Source organism: Amphiura filiformis, chromosome 16 (assembly GCF_039555335.1).
Source record: "Amphiura filiformis chromosome 16, Afil_fr2py, whole genome shotgun sequence".
Taxonomy (NCBI): domain Eukaryota; kingdom Metazoa; phylum Echinodermata; class Ophiuroidea; order Amphilepidida; family Amphiuridae; genus Amphiura; species Amphiura filiformis.
The window spans coordinates 56,237,340-56,262,520 of NC_092643.1; the positions used below are offsets into that span (position 1 = coordinate 56,237,340).

Consider the following 25,181-nt stretch of genomic DNA (forward strand, 5'->3'; position numbering starts at 1 on the left):
AATGTTTATGGTGTAAACACGTAAAGTGGGGTTCTGATTAGCTAATTGACGCGATTCCAAATACAGCGCGCCACCTACGATCACGCCTGGCTGATCAACTTCGCGCAGAGCATCATGGGTAAAAGTCGACATCCATGACGCGTCGACGATGAACCATCGACCCTGGAAACGTAACGAGTGTTGCTATCGATTACTCAGCTGTTAATTCAACCCTCCGACGATTTTTTTTCCATTTCTGCTTCCTTTTTAAAGTTAATTTCGACAGTCATGGTTTAGGCCTACCGGTAGGTCTACCTCTGTGAATGTTCAGAGTGTCCACACAAAATAATGGGCATCAATTAAACCCTTATTTTCAAACTTTTCCGAACCCGATCCGAGGCGCTTGGGAAAATACTTTAGGCTCTCGTTTACAAGAAAAGAAAAATCAGTGATTGGGGATAGGCCTACTTAGACCCTCATGAATATATCCTTAAAAAACCCAATTTTAAACCTTGTTTGTTTTAAGTAAAGGAGGCCTAATTCTCAATATTTAGAATAACGAAATATTCAATACCGGTAGGCCTACATATTTTAACAGCATGGACAGCGTAAAGCATTTTTTTTTTAAATACGATTAAAAGCGTTTCAATTTCAAATGTAGGCCTACTCTATTCCTATTCAACCATGTTGATGTCTCTGATCGACCATCTAGGCCTATAAACCCGATGTCAAGATGTCAATTTTCGAGTTTGGGTAGGCCTATAATAGCAAATGCTTTTGATGCAAGACAATTTCAAACAGGAAATTTAATCTGAAACGCAAATTCGTGCCTTTTTTTTATTTCTTGTTTGGATAACTTTCCCCATAATTATACCATGCGTGATACATGCAAAATAAAAGCTTTTGGTTTTCATAAATGTTTTGAACGCTTGTCTTATTTTTATTTTTATTATTTTTTTCCTAACCTAGGCCTATAGATGTTTTACATTTATAACCTTTTACCAACTAGAATAGATATGAATTAATATTATTGTTTTAAAGCATTTTTCGTGTGACGTTTTGAAACGCTCTTTGTAGCATGATGTAGGCCTACTGTGATCACGAAAGGTGGTAAACAATTAACACTTTGGCCCCAATGTCGGGAGAAAATATATACTTGCACTAAACAAATAAACCTGTTAATTTTTAAAATAAACTCTTGTGGTGCAATTCTGTCAACAAAATTACATAGGCTTATACCGGGGGCTGGGGGCTCAGCCCCCTCAATAAATTTGGTGCGGGGGCTCGAATAGGCCTAACCTTCTGTATGAATAGGCACGTTTTCATTTTCATTTAGGCCTATAATGGCCTCCAAACTACATTGTGAAGCTACATTTTAAACTGAAAACACCAAAGGTCTAGCATACTTGGTTCTAAAGTTATGGAGTTTTTCATGCATATTTTCTTGATAGGCCTATGCCGTAAAATAATGATCTTTTAAAATTCACGTACTCTTTTGCATGCAGTTTGAAACTTTCTTCATCTTTATTATAATGCTAAAACTCTACGAGGTATTGTTGAACTTATGCATTAAAGTCTAAAATTGAAATATTAACAAAAAATAAATGTTATTTTTATGCGGTAGGCTATGCCTACACAGTGTTTTTATTGTGATCGTAATTTTTTAAATGTTTGATAGGGCCTAGTAATACAATTAAAAATACAAATTTAGGCTAAAAATAAAATAAGGACAAATCAAACAATTACAATAATAACAAAAACGGCAAACCAATGTGATGCATGTTTATAAGTAATGAATATTAAGAATCTTTTTAAAATTTACTTGAATTTCTTTGCGGTAGGCATACCCCGCTCGGCGGGCCGCTATAAGCGTCTTCGTGCAAAAAAACCCCATTTTTAGAAAATGTAGGCCGATTACAAAAACGCAACACCTATAGTATGGATGTTGGTGTTATATTATTAAAGTATTGAACAAACAATAAATTCAGAAAGAATTAAAACAATTTATTCTAATAACCAAAATAAAACCTATGCGTTTTCCATTAAAAAAAAGGACAGGCCTAGGCCTACTTCGCATTGACTAGGCTCGCGCGTATCGGGCTGAAAAGCATCGTAAAGTTTAAAAACAAAAAAGGACGGTTTTAGAAAATGTATTTATATAACAAAAAGGAAACACCTAGTATCAACATCAAGTTTGCGGGTTTTAGAAAAGGACATCTGTGAATATCAAACTGCAATATTTCACATTAACGCAGAAAATCTCAAAAAATTTCAAAAAGTACTATGTGTTTTAGGGAGTGTTCATTAATACTTTGGTAGGGGGGGCTGGTCTCCCTCAAATTTTTCGCTTTAAAACTTTTTTAACCCCCCCTCGATGGACCGCTAAACTTTTTTGACCCCCCTCTTTTGACAGACAAAACTTTTTTGACCCCCCCCACATTATCGTATAACAAACATTATATTTAATAGTGTTGTTTCCAGTGGTGTGGTATCTGGGTCACATGTCATCTATCTGTATCTGTATCTTTCGTTACACGTACAATCACCATCTCTGGTTGGGGGGGGGGCATGTATGACAAGGGTGAGGCAAATGTTTGAAATATTGAGGGAGGCAAATGTTTGAAACATTCGGTGGGACAGAGAATTATGCATGAAATACAAGCACAAGGAAATTTTCATTATACTTAATTTAGATTTGTCCCAAATCAGGGTGTTTATCTGATTTTACAGGGATAAATGAAATAGAGATTTGTTTGGAGGTTCATAGGCACATCATGCATCAGCGTAATTTGGATCTGTGGCTATTATGATAGTACAAATGTGCGCGAACCGCGCAAAAACATTTGGCCATATTGAAGTTTGAATGGTCAAATATTGTTAAAATTGGAACTAATTTATGCAAAAAGCTAAAATGGTCAAATATGAGATTAATTTGGTTACGCAAATGTACACAGGATATCAGGTTTGGCCCCCACCGTGGCACCTGGGCCTGTGCCCACTCTGCCCTATATGGTCAATCTACCCATGGGTCTATGTGTACAAAGTAATTTTGCAATGAGAAATAGTAAACTGAAGCGTGCAGTTTACGTGCAAAGAAATCCAATTTATTTGCAATATTTAAGGGATCTAAAATGAGCGTTTACTGCGTTTCGAGAGTATTTTTTGTGGGACATGAGAGCACCTCAGACCTATCGAATTGCATTCTGAATACGACACATGTCTTTCTGATATCAAATAATTTACTTTTTTTGAAAATCACAATATAATACAAATTTTATGACAAATTATAAAAATTTAATATTTTTCAAATTTTGATATATAACAGTCCTCGGTAAATTATATAAATCTAATGATATATTCTTAAAGTGTATGTAGCAGGGAGGAAAAGCCGACGGTCAATTGAAATTTTTGACCTTTCATATTGAAGATATGGATTTTTTTCAAAAAAAGACCTATTTTTTTTTGGTCTTTTGGGAAAAAAAAATCCATATCTACAATACTGAAAGGTCAAAATTTTCAATTGATCGTCGGCTTTTCATCCCACCTACATACACTTTAAGTATAAATCATCAGATTTATAAAGTTTACTTCAAGTACTGTTAAATATCAAAAATATCAATTTTAATGATTTGCCATAAAATGTGTATTAAAATTGCAATTTCAAAAATCAAAATTATTTGATATCAGAATGACATTCTTCGTATTCAGAATGCAATTCGATATGTCTGATGTGCTCTAATGTCCCACAATAAATACTGTCCAAACGCTCATACCCCATCCCTTAACTTGATTGGTACATTATCATGTTTGTAGCCTACTTTGAAGAGATATAAAATTCTATGATAAAAAGTGCCAGTATTTCTTAGACCAACCCAGATGTTTAATGTTATATTAATTTTAAAATTAATAGACATGTGTACACTAAGTGCCATAATTTTTTCAAACAAAAGCAATGAAAACCCCAACTTGCCCATGTTAAAGTGACATTGAGGGTATAAATGCGCGCGAAGCGCGCGAAAATTTTGGGTTTTAAAGCGGAAAACTTTTTTGACCCCCCCTTTCCTACCACCTAAAACTTTTTGGTCCCCCTTTTTAAGGTCCAAAACTTTTTGGCCCCCCTCCTTTTACCAGCCCCCCACCAAAGTATTTCTGAACACTCCCTTAGAGTAATAATCACAATGGTCAGCTATGGTTGATGAAAAAGGGTGTCGACCCCAGACACGGGAAATGCCCATTTTCACTGCCGTCGTTGGTGGCGCGCTGTATTTGGAATCGCGAGAATTGGAACATTTTATCATCACATCGACACCTCAATCGCTGGTCAAGCTGTGTAGCATCGTGTGACCTAGTTCTTTTTACACGATAATCTGAAAGAGCAGAGTCACACCGCTGAAGGAATTTGCTGAATACTATAGCTACAAAACATTAAGGAAATTATGGGAAAATGACAGTGCACCGATCTTGAATACATTAGGCTATTCCATTTAATATATCTTCCATGGGGGAGTATGAATTTCAAATGGAATGTGCACATTAGTAGCGCCATTTGAAACTCACCCTCCCTCTGTGGAAGATTCAGGTTGAATCGTTCTCAGAGGGTGTATGAATATCAAATGGAGCTGCCTAATGTGCTCATTCCATTTGAAATTCATACTCCCCCTGTGTAAGATATTTCCAAAATCTTCCACAGGGGGAGTGTGGATTTTAAATGGAATTTACAATTTACAATGACACACATACCTGTTCAGCAGCTTTGCTCTCTCCATATTTCTGGAGGAAGTCCCCTTTGATGACGGATGTGACCTGTGTGAAACCTTTGCCTGCTTTGAGCTGACTAGCAAAGGTCAACAGCTTCCTATGTTTGGGCATCAAGTCGTCATCTAGTTTACACATCACAAGGATCTGTGGTCTGTATACAAAACAAAGTAAGCCCACAAACATTAATTACAGCTGATAAAAGAATACAAGAAACAGAAACAAGATAGAGCATTTCAATCAATCAAACAGTTACACATGTCTTTGGGCCAAAATCATTTCAAAATGTTCAACAGCGCTCATCAGCTCAAAAACTACTGCTGATAAGCATCCTGAAATAGGTGGCTCTTCAGGAGCTTCTTAAACTGTTCAAAAGTACAATTTTAGATTTCCACAATCTGGGAGCATAGGCAGCAAAAGCTTGGTCACCAAAAGAAACACATTGCATTCTTGGCTCATCAAGAGAGGTACCATCTGAGCATGATGAGCTTAGCTGCCATTGCGTAACTCGAATTTGAAGCATATCAATGATGTCAGATGGAGCTTGGCTGTGAAGTGCTTTATAAACAAGAATTTTGTAATCAATGAGCAAGGAAGAAAATGCTGCCCATCCAGGATAACAAACAAGGAACCTTTTTCTTTTTTGTTTGGGTTAATATTGATAACCTTGGATAATATAAGAAAGCCTCTTTTCAAGCTAATTTCTATTGAGGTCCATTGGAGGGTGGGTGGTACAGGTATCTAAACTATGGATGGTCCAACTACTTGTAACAAACTGACACTCTGACACTTTATCATGCACAGGGATAACTCTTCTGTGCTCTGAGCTTGTTGTCTTGTTTGCTACCGAGTTCTAATTGAACTTGCATCCAGTTTTTGACTTGGAATTAAATTGGAAAAACTACAGCATGTAGTTTTTGTTGTTTGCTTTCATATTTTGTTGCCTGTCCCTGAAGAAAAGCAGTTTATCTGCTCGAAACTTATCGAAACAGACTTTCGTCTGTTTGGTTTTGTTTGTCTGCTATGTGCACAGTGATTTTTATCACTTCCAGTGTACTTTTATACTGTTTTCCTGACGCTTCTGTGGGCTCTGGAATCGGCAATTTTTGGCCATCGAACTTTGCCTGTTTTTGTGCCTACATTGGTTGTTTATTTTATTTTCATCACTTGTTCTAGTGCACTTTTGTATTCCCATTGATCCATGTTGTTTTTGCAGGTTTAGCACTTCTGTGGGCCTTGGAACTGGTAATTTTTGGCAATCGAACTATACCTACTAGAAATTCTAATGCCTACATTTGCTGTTTTTGTCCCCCCTCTGTGTACTGTCTAGTTTGTATTTTACTTGTTTCACCATGCCAAGTTGGTGTACCTTGCTCTTTTTCTGTCCAGCTTTATGTGACTTTCCTAACCAGAAACGCTGCACATACATTACCTATAACTGCACGTGCTAAGCAGTGTATGCAGGTGTATTATATTATATACTGCTTCATAATCAAAGCAATAAATGCTGATAAACTATAACCTCGCAAGTCAATGAACATATTTGCAGGATTCCTGACCTTATAGAACCATTTGGAAAAAGGAAGTAAATTCTCACCTAAGGCAAGCTACAGGGTTTTTTTGCTATTTAATTCAGCAAAATTCACAAAACAGTTGAATGAAGGACAGTAACAAGTGCTCAGTAATCACTACAACATCCTTGCATACAATGGACTATTCCATTAAAAATCCACACTACCCCTATGGAAGATTTTGGAAATATTTAACACAGAGGGAGTATGCTTTTCAAATGTAATTGGTCAGGGTTAATCATTTTGAAACCCATACTCCCTCTGTATTATGGCTTTGCCTATATCTTCCACAACTGGAGTGAGTATTTCAAAAGGAAGTTACCCGATTGATAATTCTATTCAAAACTCATACTCCCTCTGTGGAGGACTTTAGCTAAATCTTCCACAGGGGTAGTGTGGATTCTAAATGGAATAGCCCAATCAATGACATGTTCTTACCTCCAGTTCTTGGTATGTGCTGGGCCTAATTCTAATCTAAGTAGACTGTAGCGAGCTGCTTGTAGATTGAGACCTCTAATACCATCTCCCCACTCTTTCTCAGCACTGTGTTATACAAAGTGAAAAACATGTCAGATAGTACTATCCTTATCATCAGCAAGTGTTAAGATAGAATTCAATATTTTGTTGGTCATTGGGTATTCATTAAGTTGGTACATATATTTCTGCATGTCTAAGGTGCAACATGTAGGTAAAAATCCGAATCAAGTGATAAGGCCCTTTCATACTTAACTGCATTCACAGCTACATTTAAAAACTATTCTGTCTTCTTAATTGGCAAAAAGCAAAGTAACACTGACATTTAAAATTGGTAATGTTCAACACCATGACATTTGGGTGCTGATTTTGTTCGTAATTTGTATACTTGTGTCAGAAGCTCACATGTGTGAATTACGTGTGAATTACCCTGCCGAAAAAGATAGCTTGAGTTTTGCAACTGGTTTTCGGCCTACTGTTCAACTGCTCGGCAACTCATTGCCAAGTTGACATTCAGGTAACAAAACACCTGTACCCGTGCTGTCTTCCAAGTGTATTGTGTATACATGATCATCATAAACAATTGTTATTGTGTTGATGTTAAGATACATGTACTTGTGTAATGTAAACAACCCAGTTTTACAACACCACACGAGGGATTCCAATTTTGAATGCTGTCTAAGTTGCAGACACGTGTGTGTATTACCACCTAAAAAGATCACGCACAAAGAAATCAGCAACACAAGAAATAGACGACACCAATCGTGATGCGGACTTTAACAACAAAGAACTGCGAAACCTGGAAACAAGACTTAAAAAATGGGAGAAACGCCTTGAGGGAAGACACGCCGATCTAGACACATTACGCCAAAGACATGATTAGCCTAAGGAAATATATCCATCAACTCGAGACAAGAACAAATGAACTTGATAACTCCAATCTTATTCTTCAAAGAACTATCAAGAACCAGAAGACAGATGAAGACTCACAACCAAAAGCAAAAACAAGCGATGGTTCATTGAACAGTGAGCCCAGTACGCACCAGTCATCAGGCATTGATTACCATTTTGCCTTGGAAAGTAGAGTCCGTCAGCTTGAGATCTCTGCCCTGGAGTCCAGGGTATCTAGATTGGAAAACAGTCACAACTGTTGTAACCACAAGATACCAATGTACAATCCCTGTTAAGGCCATCTCTATAATTGGAACAGTGTTCTTCAACCACCAAACTTTCTGGGTCCAAGATACCAGTCTTATACAAAATGGAACCCCACTTCTAATATTCATTTGAACAATAACACAATATCCTAACCCAACCAATGGAAGAACAAACTCTGAAGCAGATCAGACCAAACCAAAATATCATATGAACCAACAAAATCACCACAAAGAAAACAGAAGGAATAAAGGAACAAGAAACTTACATATACACCACCCTCCAAAAGAGCTATGCAGCAACTAGATTTACCAATACCAACAGTGCCCCAAGTAGTTGCAGTGACAGCGCATCAGAGGGTAATCCATGGAAGACGGCACTGACACCTGGAGGCACACCTCACAGTAATACCATTCCTGCATACTACATTGTACTACACGCACTCAGAACAGCACAACCATGCAATCATCTCATCTGTAGAACCCAACAATCTATTCCTTGGTTTGGCTTAAGTCTGGCTTGGCTTACATTTTATTTACTGTTATTTAAGTTTTTTACTGGAAGCAATTTAGAAAAAAAAATTAGCCTGGGTCTCTGATACTTACCCTTGGAATTCAATGTATTTATAGATACAACCAGCAAGTACCATGGCGGCTATTGCGTAATACCAGCTTGAGATAAACATAAGTGCCACACACATCCCTACCCCTAAACCTGATAGTATCCAATGGTAGTACACAAAGCGTGGTCTCCAGTTAGGTGTGCGTAGTAGAGTCTGTAATGCGCAGGCTAGGTTGACAAACATGTAGCACATGAGGAAAAACCTGCAAGGTGAAGGCATTACATTGTGTTTATACCATTTTTCACCCTGATGTGGCAGTGATGTTTTTAAGTGTGTGGGTGTGTACGCCAGCGCTTTGAGCGAATGCTAGCCATGTGAAGCTGCACCCAATGAAATGTGCTGTGTCATCATTGCCACCTCAGGATAGAAAATGGTATAGTACATTTTCTTCTCATCAACCTTCTTCTACTATTAAATTAAAACATTCTTGAAAATGTGAAGATGTACATCCACAGAAGGGAAGAATAGAGGATTTAGAGAGGGTGAAGGCAAGGGAGCGAGTGGCAGAGAGTGAACAAGACAGAGTGAGAGAGAAAGAAGGAGAGAGGGAAAAAGGGGAATAAAGAGGAAGAGGGGGTGAGAGATAAAGAGAAGAGATGATATGAGCAAATGAGTCAGAGACAGACAGACAGTCAGACAGACAAACAGGGGGAGATAAAGAGAACGAGGGAGGTGGGAGAGATGGAAGGAAAAGAAGAATGAAACATATTCTTGTTATTCTGTGTCTCATTTCAAATTGAGAGGGCTGTCAGTGCGTTTACGCAGTTGCGTCACCAGCATGCGGACAATCCACTGTTCTTATCGTGTGTTTAATCTAACGAGATTGCGTCAGCGGGAATGATTCAAAACTGCCACTGCAAAATCATGCATGGTGTTGCTTGTAATGTTATACACAACACAGTATAGACATAATAGCATACAACTATATTTGAATCCACAGATACGTACATTGTAATGATAGGTGCAACAAGATCCAGGGATGCTATTAGGATACCCATCTCTGAGATCATAAAAGTTAGCAACAATGCCCATGTAGGTTCTCCTGTTTTGGAGCCTTTACCAAACACTCGTAAGAATGGGATGATGTTGTCTTTGGCAATTGCCTGTAGTAGACGGGGTGCACCGGTTAGAGATTGAAGGCCTGCGCCGACTGTGGATAAGAATGACCCAATCAGGACCACCCATTCATTGGGCCAACACGTCCGGGCTGCTAGTAATCCTCCACCGATGCTCTCACCATATCTGAAAGGAAAACAAACCCACATTATTTGTAATAATGGGCTATTCCAGCTCAAATACATACACCCCCTGTGGAAGAACTGACCTTTAATCGTTCACACAGGGAGTGTGAATTTCAAATAAGGTTGCCAGAATGGGCAACTCCATTTGAAGTCTACACTCCCTGTGTGGGAGATTATGGTTATGTCTTCCATAGGGGGGTGTATGGATATCAACTGGAATATATAGCCCAATAATGATTGTGATTACGAAGATATACTGCACCAACATACCATAAAAACTTGATTGTTCGCATATGTGCTTACTATTGAGCACTTAAACATGAAGAGCCCCATCCGCAAAGTGTAAAGGGTTTTGAGCAAATCGTCGATACACATAGTTAACTACGAACAAGTAAACCTGCAAATGTGTGTCTCAACCCCATTAGCTCAGTTGGTAAAGTGTCAGACTTTGGTAAAATTTCATGTTTTCAAAGCGCTCGATAGTAAGCACATATGCTTACTATTAAGTTTTTACGGTATAGGCAGTTAACATTTTGGTTTTTGTATCAAGGTTTTTGTATAATATTTACAAATGTTTTTACATTTGAATATCTTAATTAATTCCAATTGATCAGCACCAATGAAATGGATAGGTCTATAATACACAGATCTCCTTATATTGGGCAAAATGCAAAACCTAACCAAAATGGAACATACAGATACATCAACCCACACAGCCACATACACACACATAAGGAATGCACCGTCACAATATTTCCCTATACGGTTAAAGCCTACAGGTTAAATTTAAGGGGTAAATATTGATAATTACAAATGTCAACTTACTTGTCTCTTAGAACCTCTCCCCTTGTAGTACCAGCAAAGAACAACACAGAAATGAGATCTATTTGGCTTACATTAAGGGATCCAAAATGAGCGTTTATTGCGTTTCGACAGTATTTTTGTAGGACATGAGAGCACCTCAGATCTATCGAATTGCATTATGAATACAAAAGCATGTCTTTCTGATATCAAATAATTTTCATTTTTGAAAATCACAATATAATACAAATTTTATGACAAATTATAAAAATTTGATATTTTTCAAATTTTGATATATAACAGTCCTCGAAGTAAATTATATAAATCTAATGATATATTCTTAAAGTGTATGTAGCAGGGAGGAAAAGCCGGCGGTCAATTGAAAATTTTGACCTTTCATATTGAAAATATGGATTTTTTTCCCAAAAAGACCTATTTTTTTTGGTGTTTTGGGAAAAAAATCCATATCTTCAATACTGAAAGGTCAAAATTTTCAATTGATCGTCGGCTTTTCATCCCACCTACATACACTTTAAGTATAAATCATCAGATTTATAAAGTTTACTTCAGTACTGTTAAATATCAAAATATCAATTTTTAATGATTTGCCATAAAATGTGTATTAAATTGCGAATTTCAAAAAATCAAAATTATTTGATATCAGAATGACATTCTTCGTATTCAGAATGCAATTCGATATGTCTGATGTGCTCTGATGTCCCAAAATAAATACTGTCCAAACGTTCATACCCCAGCCCTTAAGGAAATTGTAATCATATTGTAGCGGAAAAAGATTTAGAAGAGGGATGGGTCACATGATTATCAGGGTATATAAACCGGTGTGCCCGATCATTCAGCACATTGCACTTCCTTAACCCGCGACCATAGGTTGGTCACGACATACCCCTCTCCCTGCATCAATTTCACTACTACCGCTCCGGAATCCGATCAACTGGACATGCCCATAATCCTCAATAAATCATAAGGAATAAAGACATCGAGAGTTGAGAGCCAGAAAGCCTCAACTCACAATCACCCGCTCCCACAAAATGAGCATAAAGCTGCCAGGGCGCTATAGAAGATACAGTCCATTAATCTTGACAAAATTCAACAGAAAACAAAAGATATTGTGGAGGAAATATTGACCCAAAGCAAGGAGCCAACTGTATGCTCATTTTGTAAGAGCTGGAGTTACGGCTTTCTGGTTCTGAACCTTCGATATATCCGACTCCTAGACTGAACTTCTAGTGATCAGGTACTATTAAGACGGGTGCAGACTGGTCGCACACCCTCGCCATATCAATTTGCCTTAGACGCTCGCTACCAGATAGATTCCACCACAATATATATAGCCATACACATTTGGAACAATTCTGTACAGCTAAAAAAACCATCCAAGTTTGTAGGTGGCCTGAAGCACAATTATTATTTTTTTAGCACAACAATTATTTACTCAAAAATATGTCTCCCAATTTCACATACTGATTGCCATATCAATTATAAAATAATTTTAATACTTTTGATTTGTCCAAAAGGTAGTAACCCACTGGTTATGAAAATGAAACCTATTAAAAGATAAGGATACAAATTAAACTGGTTGTAATGATGGCACCAATGGTCCCTCTTGGTATTGAAAACTGTGCATTCTTCAGATCACCAGACCTGTTGCTTCCTGCCATGATACCTGATAAAAATAAAAATAAACGAGTCAGTCAGAATACAATCAAAATCACTGTAAAGGCATATATCACATCACATACTGATCTATATGAAAACGGACAAAAGTGTTTCACATACAGAGCTATGCTGGTTTTAGACTTAGCCTCAAAATTACTTATTACTAAATTAATTTTCCTCATAGGTATTTTTATGAAGAAGACACTTGAAAGTTTGAATTTTGGTGAATTCTACATGCCAATCTTTCATGTGATGATCTTTATGTGATGTGACCAACGATGTATCAACATGCATGTCAATCGATAGACCAATGGAGATTGTTTTTTCGATTGCTATGTAAACAAAAAAAGTGTAGACTTTCATTCATCTGGAAATGTAAAATAATTGATTAAACCAAACATTTCTTTCTTTGATGTATGAACTAACGAGCAAGTTCTTCAGCAGAGATATGTGACCTATTAACACCAGCGTTCCCGACTGAAGTTGTATTGCGTGTGATTGACATACCACCCTCCAGAATTGGCACAAAACCTTCTTGATTGGAAGACAAGGACATAATAGGTTGCCAATCCAATTTGATAATTTTTTTAAGATGTGTGGTACAAAACTTGGGTCAAAAATGACAAGAATGGTCAAATTGGCCAAACAAAATCCTTAGAGGGAACAGTGATTAACACCGACTACTGGTCATCTTTACAGTGACGGGTTGGGATTAAAGTCCTGCATGCCTGGGACAGAATCATAAAGGACATACCTTGTCATTTACCCGAAAAGGCCAGTCAAGGTAAGTGAATATATCAAAATTGTGTTGTATATGGAATCCCAAAATAGATTGAGCTACATCCCCTATGGAAGGCATGGCTTTCATTTCACTCGCAGGAAGTGTAGACTTACCATTCAGGTAACCACATTTGAAAATCACACTCCTTGTGTGGACAATTAAGGTCATGTCTTCCACAGGGGGTGTATGAATTTCAACTGGAATAGCATATTTGTGAGCTAATATCTTTAAGGTTGGTCTGAACCCTGGAATTATGGAAACTTTCGGCCTCATAACTGCTAAATTGTTGGTCTAAAGTATATAAAAGTATACATATTTAGAATGGCAAAGACTTGATAAGTTCATTTGTGAGGTCAAATTTGGGCCAAAATGCTCATTTTGGCCCAAAATCCCAAAATACTGTTTTTTGGCCCACTTCTTTTTTGTGCATCCTACCAAAAAAATTCTTGGGCCAAAATTTTTTTTTTTTATTAATTTTTAAAAACTAGATAAAAATATCTAGGGACCGTTTTTTTATTTTTTTGAATTTTGACCAACTTCACCAAAAATATTTGAAATTTGGGCGAAAATCAAGCTTTTTTATGATTTTTTTGAAAATTCAGCATTTTTTGACTATTTTTGGTGCAGAGTAACACTACATTGCACATCTATATGAAACTATAGGTAAAATATCTAATTCTCGATTATGAGAGCCAACTTGAGTACGCACAGGTATTTGCATTGAGCGTACTACCGGTGCCACGGCGCAAACACAGCTTTTGAGAATTGACCAATCAAACGGACATTGCTAGGCAAGGTCAAGGTTCGGTAGGTCAAGTTAGCTCAATCGATAAGGCGTTCGACTATGGTGCGAGAGGTTGCCGGTTTGAACCCTGGCGGTGCCTATACGCTCACATGGAAAAATTGAGTTAGCTTGAAATTCCCTTGGACAAGGAACTCACTGCTAATTTGTCTTGTTGTAACCCGTACGAAACTCGGGGAGCTGATCCTGGTTGCGATGGCTATTTGTGGAATGTCTAGGGTGTGCGCTTTTGAAGCAGCAAAGTCCCTGAATTGTTGTTTAATGGTTTGTGGAATGATGTGGGCCGTAGTGGTCAGCGACAACCTGTAAAGTGTGCTGAGGCTTGTGGATCAACGTCTAGGCGTTGTGCCTGTGCGTAGCGCACTATAAATCACTGCGCTTTTTTTTTTTAGATTGTGTTATTCTATGAGAAGTACGCTGACGCAGATGGTACATACCCTCATGATCGAGTATTACTTATTTCGCCTAGACGCTATAATAAAGGAATGAGACAACTCACCTGTTACAGATGGGAAGAAGATTGCCAATAATAGAGTGAATGAGGCAGTGATATCAGCAGACACCTGGTTGTTAACACCCTTCTGCCTTGGTAATACATCACCTGACTCTCGGTAGTAACCCTTCTTGTTTTCTATAAAGACAACAACAAAAGATAAGAGTAATGAAAAAGTTATGTATGGTATTAGAGTAAGGTTGTATTGGAACTATACTAAGGTTGTAGCCTTGATGTCCAATTTAGTCTTTTCATTATCTGGTCTCAGGAGTTTGTGAATTATTAGTTTGTTTACTGTAAACAAATTAGCATGGTTTGAGAGCAGGAAGGCCAAGCGGAACGGGCTCCGACTCCTTGAGTAAGGCACTTTATCTCGATTACTACTCTCCACCCAGGTGTATAAATGGGTACCGGCATTCTTAAATGCTGGGAAGGTAACAGACTCATTGTGGAGGAGGTGTGGCGATCCCCCCACAGCAACGTTTCACGGTGGAGTCTGGCCTAGTCGCTAATGAAAGAGAGATGGGCACTCCGTCCTGTAAAAAAATGCAGGTTTATCTCGATTACTACTCTCCACCCAGGTGTATAAATGGGTACCGGCATTCTTAAATGCTGGGAAGGTAACAGACTCATTGTGGAGGAGGTGTGGCGATCCCCCCACTTCTCGGTGGAGTCTGGCCTAGTCGCTAATGAAAGAGAGATGGGCACTCCGTCCTGTAAAAAAAAATGCAGGTTTGACTCCTTTACCTTTACCTTGAATGTAAATAAATTATGCTTGAGTCCATTTATCCACCTGGGTGGAGAGATGCAGGTTCGGTATCTTATATACTTTGATCAGCCTGAAACTGACAGGGCCTGATAATGCTGCAGACAGAATGTCTTAGGACTCGATACTGATTTTATTGAGAACAATGGGCAAAATACCAGGGCTCACAGAATCGCCTGGCAAGTGGCCCGATACAACAGCTAACTGATGTTGCGCAACCAAAACACATACAGACATGCCCAGTGGGCAACTGGATATAAAATGACAGATATGATTTATACAATTATGCACTTTCACAATTTTCAATAAAAAAATATGCAGATCAACAACTTCTGAGAAAAAAACAACAACATTTGCACATTTTGCCACACTGCACAATTTCACTTAGTACAACAAACCATGTGAAAGTACTTGCATTGCCCACAGTATTTGATATCCAGTTGTTTCATCACTCTGAGCAAACAGCACAACACAATTCATTACTGTGCGATAAAATAAAATACCTTGTTCTGCAAACTTACTGACTGCCCTGCATATGTAATTGCGATGTTATAAAACTAATACCACGTGGTATTTTCAGTGACATAGGTTCACTATTTTTTCTGAGGCTACTACTTCTACCACCCTCACCCTCCAGGGTTGGGCAGTAGGCCTGTGGTAATAGTTTCCAATATTTCCCTTTGAACTGTGTAGTATTTGCATAATACAGCAACCGACAGGTAAATTTTTTTTAAAGAAATTGAGTGACAAACTTACCACCTATCTCGCCTCTACCTAACCCAGGGATAGCTAGCTCCCACTGCAGAGTCTGACTACCCCAATACTCCTCACATGTGTTGTTCACATCTGGCGTACAGTACAATAACCCCATTTCAGTTGGATAACCGGTTTCATTTACAAAGGAGCAGTCACTTTGAACACTGCTGCCTTTCTGTAAAGCTATGTTACCATTCATCACACAGAATCTGGAAAATTGGTGTAAAAAATACAAAAATTTAATAGAGAAGGTTTCACAACAGAAATCCATAACAGGCAACAGGGTTGCCAAATAATTTCAGCCCAAATCGCAGGTCAAATAATCAAAAAGTTGCCCAATTTTTCTCTTAACCATTGGATTTTATGGTACAGGAAACTGTCAAAAATTGTGGGGAAAATCTTCAAAAGTGGCCCAATTGGGCAACCAAATTGTGGGTGTGGCAACCCTGACAAGTACCAAGGTTTCAACAGGCACACTACTGTATTGACAAAAAAGTTTCTTCAGGTGTGGCTCTGACTTGATCAGGTGTGGCTCTGACTTCATCAGATGTGACTCTGACTACACCAGGTGTGGCTCTGACTTCATCAGGTGTTGCTCTGACTTTATCAGGTGTTGCTCTGACTTCATCAGGTGTGGCTCTGACTTCATCAGGTGTGGCTCTCCAGGAGTGGCTCTGATGACATCACAGCCACGCCAGATGAAAGCTAGAAAACTTTTTTAAAATCTGGCAGTATCTCCACTGAAACCTGGCTTATTGCTTGTGGCCCCATACAGGACATTGCTGCATTAGTGTAACAATGTTTTGAAAAGTCATTATAAATCAACTTTCGGCGGCTATGCCCACATCTCTCAGGACACACATTTTAAGTTTGGAGTCCTTGGAAGGGGTCATATACTAGTGTCACTTGTGTGTGTGGGTGTGTGTGTGTGGGAGGTGGGGTGGGGTGGAGGTGTACATACATGTATGTGTTTACATCTTACAATGAGTTGTAAAAAAGGCCGATGCTACTTTCTCATTATATTTGCATCAAGCGATTCATGAAACAATGACAGTGTAATGCTAGCGCAAATCCCATACTTTATAATGATATTCATGAAAAGCAAAAGGTCAATGACCTAAACAGCTTTCATATAACCCATCATTAACTGAAAGGGGAGACTTAAATTATTGAAGAGACAAGCACACGCCTTCCTGTAATGGGACTATGAGCCGTGCTACCCATCCTGAATTGATTTGACCTCTTGTATACTGAGGGCACTTTGCATCACTGATATCTTAAAGAAAACATTGGAATACAAATATATTCATAATTAGTTCCTCCTCAGGGCTTACACTTTACACAAGTGGCAATGATATAAGTTTGTGTGTGTGTGTGGGGGGGGGGGTGAGGGTTGGGATGTGTGTTGGGGTAAGGTTTGCAGGGGCGTATGTTTGTGCTTGCATGAAATCAGAGTGCATGTATGTTGAAGGATAGTGAGTACACTTACTAAAGCAATGCTCACTATTTTGTAAGCTTCAATTCTGTTTAAAAATGTTTCTTCTGCTTTGACAGTGGAACAATCAATGTTGAACCCCAGTTCTTGCAAAACTAAATCATTTGCATCATCCATTTAAATATAAAAATTATCATGATTTAAGTTCTATCAATTTAAGCTTATATTTTGTTTTTTCAACTCATCAACTATTCCAACTCGTGCAAAACAGCAGAAATATAAAATGAAAAAAAAAAGAAAAAAAAAATGAAAAAAAAAAAAAAAAACACACACAAAAAAACACAAATCCTTTTCTTGATTGCACCACAAATATATCACACAAGATTTTCCCCACCACAAGGGAAATATCTTGCATGCAGATTGGTAGCTGCATCAGTCATCATCTACACTGATGAAATATGAGGCATACTCTGTCAGTGCTATAAATCTGAACTGTCATGCTATTTTATAGCAAAATGTACTGAACATCAACACGATGCTGTTGTTATTGTGTTTTTTGTTACTGCTGAAATGATAGTGATATTAAGGGGTACTACACCCCTGCCCAAATTTGTGCCTATTTTTGCATTTTTCTCAAAAATTATAGTGACAAGTAATATATGCATATTATAGGGGCAAGGACTACAACTACTGCACTGGAAATTTTTATTTCAACACAGACAACAGTTGTGGAGTTACAGTCAAAAATGAGGGAAACAATAACTACTTGCCTTGGGTTGCTGAATTTTCAGTGCAGTAGTTGTAGTCCTTGCCCCTATAATATACATATCTTACTTGTCACCAATGCTTATAATTTTTGAGAAAATGCAAAAATAGGCACAAAATTGGCCAGGCGTGTAGTACCCCCTTAATAATACCGTAGAATTTCATCTTCAAGCATGCCTTAAATGAATGGGTTTTGTTTTATCAAAGAGAAAAAAGGCAGACGCCCTTCACAAAAACATTATTTGGAGTTTGAGCAACTATATTACTGATACAGGTGGCTGTAAAAACAAGTATTATTGTAAGATCAATCTATTGCAATGTTTTAATGGAGGGTGTCTGCCTGTCGTCTCTTTCTATACATGTATGCTTGTACATGGAGTACATATCATTCAGCAAGTTGATCTACACGGAACTGAACATTTACATACCAGAGAACTTTGGTTGCTATACTAGGAATTTCAATTGAATGAACACAGCTTTCAACAGCTGTACACTATCCAACCACGTTTGTATATTGTGTATTTCAAACTACAACATGGATGCACAACCTCGGATACAATACTAACCAATTACATCTGCGTTGGCATGGTTAGATTCACTTCCGCGTTACGCAAGCACAGTTGCGCATGCTGGCATACATCGCATTGTGTACGTAAAAAATCGTCACGCTATGTCAGGCTGTGTTCATTCAAATGGGCTATTCCCTGTAAAATCCACACTACCCCTGTAGAAGATTTTGGAAATATCTGCCACAGGGAGAGTATGAATTTCAAATGCAACAGACACATTAGGCAGCTCCATTTAAATTTCATACACCCTCTGAGAGAGACTCAACCCGAACCTTTCCTTGAGGGAGAGTGAGTTCCAAATGGAGCTGCTGATGTGTTAATTCCATATGAAATTCATACTCCCTCTGTGGAAGATATTTCCAAAATCTTCCACAGGGGTAGTGTGGATTTTAAATGGAATAGCCCAATTGAAATTGCCACTGTAAATTTATATACTCACTCTACTTCCTTTGGTATAAAGAAGCCAATAAAGATGCTGAAAATGGAGAGTATGACACACATGAGGAAGAGCAATGCACATTTATTCACATATTTAACACCAACAAACACCAGTGTACATAAACAAAACAAGATGGCGGTGCCATAGACTCTCATGTTGTTCAGCATGGCGGGACTCTGACTGGCTCCTATCCCTGTGATGTCCCCAAATAGTGACATCTGTGGTGCTATATAAATCTGAAATGACATAAAAGAAAGGAAAACATTTTTAGAATAAATTACTTTTTGCATAATTCATGGGATCATACTACATGTACTAGCAGTGGGTTATTCCCAGTTGAAATCCATATACCCCCTATGGAAGACATGACAGTATGCATTTCAAATGGTGTTACCTGACTGGGTGATTCCATTTAAAATCTACACCCCCTGTGTGGGAGATTAAGGTGATGTCTTCCATACTGGGTATATGGATTTCATCTAGAATAGCCATTGAGAGACTAATCTCTGGGTGATGAAATCCTGGTAGTGATCAAGATCACTGCAAATTGCATTACATTGGGCATGATGACTGGGTACAGTTTTACAGATCACGGAGACACCTGAATCATGGTTTGGTTAGAAACATAATCATATTAAAAACTTAAAAGGGTATTTGCGTGCTACAAATGTTTTCATTTATGTCTGATGACCAGCTGCACTGTTATTGTATTAAATTTGTGATGTGTATAATATTTTGAAAAGAATAGCACTGACCCATTTGGCGCTGTTTATAGCGTAAACAGGAAGTGGGGTTCTGAATGGCAAATTGAATCACATCATTATGACATCGCCACATCATTCACTGAATAAGTTGCATACTCGGGCTGCGTAGCATTGTGTGACGTAGGCGTGACCTACTCATAGTTCTTTTTTACGCATTGATCAGGACAAATGGTTGGCCAGTACAAAAGGTCTTTGCAAGATACTGTAGATAACCCTAAATCATACTACATAAGTCAACATTGATCTGGATTGCATTGATATGGATTGAGATCTCATGTAAACTGCTCCAATACAAGTCCACAATTATAATTTAATATCAAAATATAATAATTTAACATAACTCTCTGATACCATCTTCTCTACAGAAAGATAAAATTCTACCCATGTTCACCACCCTTGAGATTTTAATAAACATCACTCTCTTAATTTATTTCAACCAACTGTGTAACTGTATTCATAAATATTTTCTCAATTTAAAAATATTTGCAAGGAAGCAAAAACATCATGAATTTTGGCATCACAAAAACATGTTTAGAATTTGCTTTGATCAAAACCACATTGTAGTGTTCATTCCAGTCAATAGTACAATCTGAAAACTAGTTCTCATACAGTCTGAGTGAGTGAGTGTGGTAAGCAGATCTCACTTGGAAATGAATTTTTAAACACTTGCCTTACGGATGGTTCCTTGCTATGAAACTTTATCCTGTGCTGTAATATGTCATTGGTGAACATTGAACCCAATGAAGCTAATCATCACCATATAGCACTTCCCATTGGATTTGACTTATATGCTAACTATCAAGCTTTGGGTAGCATTATGTGAAAAGCGGATTACTTTTTAAAATAGCGTATCGTCAAAAATGATTTCAAGAAGCCTGATCCAGATTTATTTAAAACTACATTTTATGATTTTAACCCCATGAGTACTACCTGCTGATTGGCTACAAGACTACAATGTATTAGGATTTATTGAGCCAATCAGCAGCTGAGGAGGATTTGAGCTTTTTATCTAGAGCTGAATTTTGACTGGTCACTCAGATGAATAGCGTAGAATTCCATCTACGAGCATACCTCTAAACCAGGGTTTTTATTTTTCAAAAGAGACAAATGGCAGACATCCTCTACACAAGGGGTCGATGAAAAATGGTTGTATGGCTCCAATACAAGTCCACAATTATGATTTAATATAAAAATATAACAATTTTCAACATAACTCTCTGATATCATCTTTTCTACAGAAAGATAAAATTCTACCCATGTTTACTACCCTAGAGATTTTTATAAACATCACTCTCTTATATCATAAATTTATTTCAACCAACTGTGTCACTGTATTCATAAATATTTTCTCAATTTAAAATATTTGCAAGGAAGCAAAAACATCTTGAGAATTGGTATCACAAAAACATGTTCAGAATTTGCTTTGATCAAAACCACATTGAATTGTTCACTCCAATCATCAATAGCACAGTCTGAAAACTAGTTCTCATACAGTCTGAGTGAGTGAGTGGGGTAAGCAGATCTCACTTGGAAATGAATTTTTAAACACTTGCCTTACGGACGGTTCCTTGCTATGAAACTTTATCCTGTGCTGTAATATGTCATTGGTGAACATTGAACCCAATGAAGCTAATCATCACCATATAGTACTTCCCATTGGATTTGACTTATATGCTAACTATCAAGCTTTGGGTAGCATTATGTGAAAAGCAGATTACTTTTTAAAATAGCGTACCGTCAAAAATGATTTCAAGAACCCTGATCCAGATTTATTTAAAATTAAATGTTAACCCCATGGGTACTACCTGCTGATTGGCTACAAGATGACTATTAGGATTGAGCTTAAATATTTAGAACTGCATTTTGACTGGTCACTCATATGAGTACAGTAGAATATATGCCTCTAAACGAGGGGTTTTTGAAGAAAGAGAGGAATGGCATACACCCTCCATAAAAACATTACAATAGATTGGTCTTATAATAATACATGTTTGTTCAGCCACCTGTATCACCAATATAGTTGCTCAAACTCCAAACTCCAAATAATGTTTTTGTGGAGGGTGTCTGCCTTTCGTCTCTTTCAATGTTTAAGAGGCATGCTTGTAGATGAAATTATATGGTATATCGCGTTATCAAACAATCAAAAAGACTAAGAAAATCAGTAGCATGGCAAAGAGCTAAAAAGAACTGTGATTCTGTTAAAGATATGATTTTCAATTCAAAATGTATCAAATTAAAAGAGGACAAATTGACAATCTGTATTGAATACACATAAGGCTCACTATACATTCTTTTGTATCTTACAAATATTGTAATAAATAGATGTATTAAAAACCAACATGCACATTTAGAAAAACTAATACAAATGAACAAAATATTACTATATATGGAAAACTCTAAGTACCGGTAACATGAATTCTAAAGAAATATTTCATATTTACACTAGTGGAGGAAACAGACTTGAGAATTCTGTTTCCTCCACTATAAGTGTAAATATGAAATATTTCTTTCAATTCATGTTGCCGGTACTTAAAAGAGTTTTCCATAGTAATATTTTATTCATTTGTATTAGTTTTTCTGAATGTGTGTTTTGGTTTTTAGTATATCTATTGATTACAATATTTGAGTTGAGTGTTAACCATGATTGAATTGTTTTCATTTTTTCCAAGAAATGTATCATACTTCTTAAATAAATGAAGAAAGGGGAACAATATTTGTTTTCAAAAGAGAAAAACAAAAAGATCAATTTATGTAAGTAAAAACATTTTTGTACAACTTAATATTCCCCTACTGGGCACCTCACAAGGGCTCCTCACATGCTCATAATAACTTCTCATATTAACTGTATGTTTCAGTTTGTTTTTTCAAGTTCAATATGGATTCAAATCTATGTCAATGTTAATTAGAGATAACACAGCAGATCTAGAACACTGGTTTGCAGGTAGGGTAAATTATGACATAAAATTTAGTCTCATGTTACAATACAAACATGAAAGGAAAAGCTGAATTGTAAATGCGGTATCATGTCTGCGACTGATTCCCCGGGATGATATTACAGTCGTCGTGTACCAACAACATAGCATGTGCACTGGGTGCCTACGGGTCCCTGGTGACGTCAATTTACTGGGTGAAGCCGAGATGGTCTTGTTGCATCAATTGCTGCCACAAACGCTTTTTATTTGTTGTTAGACGAGAACCTGTTAGTGATCACATGGCAATTTGATAAAATCAGTAGCTCTTGCTAAGGTTTGACTTTTTGAAGTTAGAAAAGTAGGGTGGGGGAGGAAATTCGAGGAATTGAATCCCTTTTTACAGGTAAGGCCGCATAGATAGTATTCTAAATTTTGAACACTGACATCCAATAAAAGATTTTAAATGATTAAATTAAAGATCACAGACCTTTAGCTATCTCCCCAGAATGGCGTTTCAAAACAACTGATAAGACTAGAGATTCTGTAAATACTTATTTTGACTCTGAAAATAAAAAATCTACTCCATAAAATTTTCCGAGTTTTCATGAATTATTGTGAGAAACGCTTGTCTTCAATCCTTGTAAGAAAAACAAGTAGTGCGCTGTACAAATGATCAGGATGTAGCTATTATACTTGCCCATTTCTCCCTATGTAATGATATACCAGTACAAAAGGCTTATATCACCTTTGTAAGAAAGAAACACAATCACTTACAGATATATCTTCCACTATTACACCACTTTGCATTTGAACGTATTACCTTACATGTTTAGGGAACGATGGGCATGACTGCCAGTTACATAGTCGATGACCTCACCCAAATGTCACAGTTAAGTAAGGATCTCATATGAAGACTGTACATCAAGGAACCATGTAATGAATGATGATATTGTTATATATCTTGAAATAGCAAAAAACATAACTGCTCCAAGGTTTCAAGGATTTTTGAGACATATCACTTTGCGAAAAGCATCTTGTATGATCCAGTGTGCTGTTTTCTTTAGTTATCGCTACCTTTAATTAGAAATTCTAGAAGCATTTTTCCAACACCTTAGAATAACTTGTATGGCTTTGGGCATATCGAGTTAAAAACTGCTGGCTTTTATCAAGATCTTGCATCCGGCTATCCCAGTTGAAATCCATACACCCCCTATGGAAGACATGACCTTAATCTTCCACACAAGGAGTGTGAATTTCAAATGGGATTACCTGATGAATGGGTGGCTCCATTTGAAATCTACACCACCTGTGTGGGAGATTAAGTTCAAGTCATCCACAGGGGGTGTATGGAATTCAACTGGAATAGCTTATTTTAATTCAACGTATAGAGCATCAAGTCCCTGATAGCATGGAGCATGTCATGTGAGATACGCACAGTGACAGTTAATCTGCACAGTTCAAAGACAAATCAAAACATCAAATTGGGATCTGTATTAATGCCCAAACTGATCACAATTGAGGTTAGGCCAAAATAAAAAAAGTTTGTCTCAACGCTTGTGCAGGCATTTGTAAAATCGTGTGATTTGAAAAAAAAAGAAATGCAGAAATTTTTTTTTAATTTCAAAAAACATTTTTTTATAGTTTTTTCCGGAAAAACTCGGCAAAAATCAGACTTTTTCCAAGTCAAGAATAAAAAAAAAAAAAAAAAAAAAAAAAATCGCATTTCGCATTTGTTTTCAAACCACTCGTGAGCTTTGAGACAAACCTTTTTTTTTTTTGCCTTATAACGAGAGCAAAATTCTGATTTAACAGGATAAACATGTTTCTGCCATCATCTTGGGCAAATTAAGATTCCTCCCACGGTCTCATGGGAAAGATTCCTTCCACGGTCTCATGGGAAAGATTCCTTCCACAGTCTCTGGGGATTTATATGAAAATTATCTATTGTGGGTGTAATGAAGGTTTAATTTAGGAAAAATTAGGTAGCTAATTATCACAAAGACTTCTTTTTTGTAAATTTGATTAGCATGAATCAAATTTGTTCTAAAAATCTATGTCTTAATTAACAAAAAAAAAAGAAGAAGAGTGACTAGTCTCTAAATTGATTAAAACCCTAGAGAAACAATTTTGTGGTTCCTGGTCTCGACATGTTAGCATGTTAGGCTAAAAACATTATAAGTTTGTTTTTCTGCAGCAAGGTGGCCACAATTCGGTTGTGGGCTGCAATTTTAGAACATTTCATTGTTTTAACTGAGAAATGCAGAAAATTATCCACTGGACATATCAAATAAAAGAACCTTGATTACCTATTTTATATCATCTGAGAAAAAAGTCACTGAAAATATGTGTCGATCCCAGGTCTCAGGTTCAAATCATGAAAGGTCAATTCTTTTATACCACTGCTATCATTCATGGTGTTGTGGG

The 25,181-nt window shown here is 37.2% G+C and overlaps 1 protein-coding gene across 1 annotated transcript in view; it reads right to left on the reverse strand.

Annotated features, from left to right (window-relative positions):
* Positions 1–25,181, reverse strand: part of LOC140136238 (solute carrier family 12 member 4-like) — a 160,968-nt gene that overhangs the window by 18,417 nt on the left and 117,370 nt on the right. Inside the window, 9 exon segments of the mRNA XM_072157962.1 lie at positions 4,720–4,888; positions 6,744–6,848; positions 8,540–8,758; positions 9,505–9,798; positions 10,623–10,680; positions 12,184–12,282; positions 14,358–14,489; positions 15,874–16,082; positions 19,082–19,317. Coding sequence (XP_072014063.1) covers positions 4,720–4,888; positions 6,744–6,848; positions 8,540–8,758; positions 9,505–9,798; positions 10,623–10,680; positions 12,184–12,282; positions 14,358–14,489; positions 15,874–16,082; positions 19,082–19,317 — 1,521 coding nt within the window.